Here is a 4589-nt window from a genome sequence, read left to right on the forward strand (position 1 = left end):
TATAGTTGATATTTATAATTTCAATGAGCCATTTTCTTGAATGTCCAAGGAATACATGCAGGGGAAGGGTACGGAAGGAAGTGTGTAGAAGGTTGAAAAATTTTATCCCCACTACTGGAAAACTTGAAAGAGATTTAGTAAGTCTGCATCTAGGTACGTGAAGATCTCCACTGGCCCTAGTCGGATAATTGTGAATGTCACTGGCAACCATCAATATATTTTCCCTCAATTTTATCTCTTTCAAACACTAATACAAAAATTCATTGAAGTCTGTTAATATTGGATTTTCCTTGAATTTCTTGATTTCCTTGGATTTTCACTTATTATTCTGACTGCTTTCTTCTGTAAAATTAATTTTTTTACACTTGAGGAATGTGTACCCCATAACCTGATACCATAGGACAGGATTGAATGGGAAAAAAAGCATAATAAGCTTGTCTAACATAATATAATTATCAGGCAACTCACATTCTAGTCTCCTCAATACAGAGTGGGTGAAAAGTCCGAGAACGGCTTAATATCTCATACACTGCTTAATATCTCATAATTTGGCGTTGGGTGTGATTGGGATCCTATTCAAATTGAAAAAAACTACTTCACTATGACTTTGAAAATCTGGTCCGCCATCTCGGATCCGCCATTTTGAATGCAACTTCATTTTTTTATATAGGAAGGTGGTCATGCGATACATGATTTTGATACAGAATTTCAAGAAAAATGAATGGCGAAAACCGCACATCGATATCTCAAACCGTTCAGTAGATATTCACATTATTAATCACTACCACTCATATATTTCATTTCTGATTTGCATGGTACTGATTGATAATGTAAATATCTTCTGAACGTTTTGAGATATCGATGTGCGGTTTTCGCCATTCATTTTTCCTTGTAATTCTGTATCGAAATCATGTAACGCATGACCACTTTCCTATTTAGAAAAAAAAGTTGCATTGAAAATGGCGGACCAGATTTTTAAAGTCATAGTAAAGTAGTATTTTCAATTCCAGTAGGATCCCCAATCACACCCAACGTCAAATTACCTTTGTGTATGAGATATTAAGCCGTTCTCGGACTTTTCACCTACCCTGTATATTCCTGCTAGCTTAAAGCAAATCATTTCAACATGAGGTTCCCATAATAGTTTAGAATCTAGCATGTCAAACATGGGTGTTGACAAGTTGTGACAAGATGCTGTTAAATAGATTGAAGAGGAAGATCCTAAGAAGAATTTATGGGCCAGTATTAGAGGCTGATAGGTTGCGACTCAGGAAAAATGATATAATAAACTCTATAATCTGTATGGGCGGGCAACCGATCATTGTTACAGAAATTAGAAAAGCTAGAATCCGAAGCTAGAATAAAAGCCCAACCAAACAGAGCTTTCTACAAGCTAATCCATAGGGTAATCGGTTTCACGCGCGAATGAAAGCTTGCGGGTTCAAGACCAATCAAACTCTTTTTCCTGCTGAGAATTTTCAACTCTGATGAATATTATGCAGGTATTCGTAATTTAGACGAAGTAATAAATAATTATTCTATTTTTTTATTTTTCCTGGACATAAGGAGATTGCCTTTACAACAGAAACTTTTCTCCAGTACAAAGCACGGGTTACCTGCTAGTCATTTATAAGAGTTGTTTCTGGAATTATTTATTTTAATGTCATATTTTACTTTCAGAAAGAATCATTACTCCATTCTCAGAAAGAGTGCAACATAGTAAATGTATATTAGCGGCTCAACTGTTCAAGATTATCGTAGAAAAAAAGTCAAATCTTTGTTTGGCAGCAGATGTAACTAGTTCTGTAGAACTATTGAATCTTGCGCAAACCTTGGGACCCTATATTGTCATTTTCAAAGTCCACGCCGATATTGTGAAAGATTTCAAGCAGGAAACTGCTGACCAATTGAGATCAATCGCCAAGTCACACAAGTTTCTCATCATGGAAGACAGGTAATTATATCTCTTCATTTCAGTTTTATATCAACTTGTCAAGGTGATCATTGTTGTTTTATCAATTAGTTGTAAATGAAACCAACTCATTGCAAAATTTTTAATTTCATTAATCATCCACTTGTCGCCAAATTTATGTTTGGGTATTATTCTCTGTTCAGATTCTAAAATTAATCCAACCAGCCTCGGAAACTAAGCTAAAAGTGATTCATTCTCTATAATTATTATTGACTTCAACAAGTTCAAATTATGTTGTGTTACTAAGTTACGGGTTTACATACTTTTGTATTACAAAACAGCCTTATTCAAAGTTATAAAATAAGAAATCCAATTTTTTCAAGTTGGAACCAATGTAACCCTTCAAGTGTCCAGTTCAATAGCTAATGATCAAATAATAATTTCGCAGTTGATGTTGTTTATTTCGGTTTAGTTGGAATTAATTTTTGTTCTATTTGCTATTGCAGAAAATTTGCAGACATTGGTGAAACAGTGAGACAGCAGTACTGTTCGTACTCTCCATGGGCAGATCTTGTCACCGTCCATCCTCTGCCAGGTGACGGCGTTCTGAAAGCGCTGTCAACTGCGTTCACAGAGTCCACTTCTCAACCAAGGGCTGTTTTCATTGTCGCTCAGCTCAGTTGTCAGAATAATCTTATCACTGCTGATTATACAAAAGGTGATTATTACAATAATTATTTCATCCATTTTGTAACATTATATTCTCTTTAAGTTTTATTTCAATCAAATTGTTTCACGAAAATCTTGGCTTGCTTCTTGTGTGCAGTGTTTCTTTGAAGATTGTCTATGTGATTGACGTTGACAGCATATCATTTGCTGCAATTTAATTTGTACAGTATTTAAACTGGACAGTTCCCTTGATGACGTATCACAGTAGGTGTGAGTACAATAGTTGTATTCTCCTTGGGTTGATTCAGCTGAGTCTTTAACAAGAAAATTTTCTCATGCACTGTTCTTGTTCCGACTTTATCCTGAATGGCTATGATATAAAAAAACGCGAATTGATCTCAACTATTTTTAAATGTTTTATTTATTTTTTCAATGTAAATTATAGTTGGAGCTAAAAAAATTAGAAAATTAAACGATATAAAAAGTAAAATCCGAGTTGAAATTAGTTAATTAAAATAATCTATCGTGAATGTGAATTTAGTATGCTATCCTTACACGTTTGAATTGAACCAAAGGCTATAAAATTAAGGCGAAAAATCGTAAGTAATAGATTTAGTGGTCACTAGCTTTTAAGTCAGGCAGTTGAATTTATCTAAAAAGAAGTCGTTCCTTCAGACTTAGCTATACCAATTTTCTTGTGCCAACTTGTCTGTCGACGCATAATATTCCTATTGAATATTAAATATTCAATAAAATAAATATTAAATATTCAATAAATATTCAGATAAATTTTATCTCAATCACTTTTGAGCAAATAATAAGCCGCATATCCGATACAAGTGTTCTGGTCTCTGTGAGCATTTCAAGTTGGTAGTACTATATCATCTTGTAAGGTTGGGTTCTGGCTCGCCTACGGTTGCCTAATACCTACCACCCAAGCCCCCTGTGGGTTGGAGGAGCATTGAGTCGATCATCGTACTCAAGAATGTGTTGAAAACCAGAATTCACCCACAGTATCCATGCTTGTCGTAGGAGACGACTAAAATGGACATCAAGGCAACTCCAGAAGTTGCCTTGCCTTCAAACTCACGGGATCTGCCCCATCAGGGCAGTTTCGGAGGGGCAAAAAGAAAAACCCAAGAGACCAGAGATGGGTGAAACTCCAGGCACAAATGTAGGTGAAGAGGCTAAGTCGAGGGTGGCCAGGTGCCCTAGAGGCAATTTGGCGACCCCTCCTTCAGCGGAAGGACCTACAAAAAGACCAGGAGTTGTGACATCACATTTCGTAAGGCGGCTGGCATAGCTCAAATTGATGGTAGCGAGCAGCAATATCGATAAGATAAGATGCCAGCCAGCTATTATTCCGATTCATGCAGCTTTAATATAATAAAGATTTCATTTCAATACCTTATTATAAATCTAAATGTCTGTCAAGTTATATTTTTAATTATTATTATATCCTCTCTCTCGGAAAGGTGTTCTTCAAATTATCCCTCTACCTCCATGTTCATTTGGTCCTCTTACATTGAGATTTCTCTCTTTTGCAATTGAGGGTGCTTACCCCCCACCACCATAACTTTGGGAAGTTTTGGCCTACGGTGTTATCTGCCATAGTAATGGGACTCTCTCCCGGCAACTTAGAAGGAGCTCGGCCTGTTTTCGTCACTCTTCTCTAGACTTCTCCCGGACTGGCTCGTAATCGGTTTAAGTGTGCTGAATCCAAAAAAACGTACCTGTACCTGCTCTACCAGCTGACGCCTATCCAGGGAACGAACGCTTAAAAAAACCGGTGAGTCCGTTCCTTTATTGAAAAATTAGTTAAAAAGGACCCTTAGGTCGGAGCCAGTTCTCACAAAATGGCGAGCCGCGAACATGGACTTTAGGAGGGGGCTCAGTGTACATAATTATCCATAGAAAATAACTTTCACTTAGATCAGTCTTTTCAGTGAATTTTTCAAATAGAAATATTATCAGCATATTAATTTATCACTGACATTGAAAATTGATA

The 4589-nt window shown here is 36.4% G+C and overlaps 1 protein-coding gene across 1 annotated transcript; it reads left to right on the forward strand.

Moving 5' to 3' along the window:
- Positions 1–1598: 1598 nt before the first annotated feature.
- Positions 1599–2698, forward strand: LOC120351195 (orotidine 5'-phosphate decarboxylase-like). Its single transcript, XM_039427527.1, has 2 exons — positions 1599–1954; positions 2419–2698. Exons 1-2 carry the CDS (start codon positions 1944–1946, stop codon positions 2681–2683), a joined length of 276 nt encoding a protein of 91 aa, XP_039283461.1. The 5' UTR covers positions 1599–1943; the 3' UTR covers positions 2684–2698.
- The last annotated feature ends 1891 nt before the right edge of the window (positions 2699–4589 follow it).

Source organism: Nilaparvata lugens, chromosome 4, assembly GCF_014356525.2.
Source record: "Nilaparvata lugens isolate BPH chromosome 4, ASM1435652v1, whole genome shotgun sequence".
Lineage (NCBI taxonomy): Eukaryota > Metazoa > Arthropoda > Insecta > Hemiptera > Delphacidae > Nilaparvata > Nilaparvata lugens.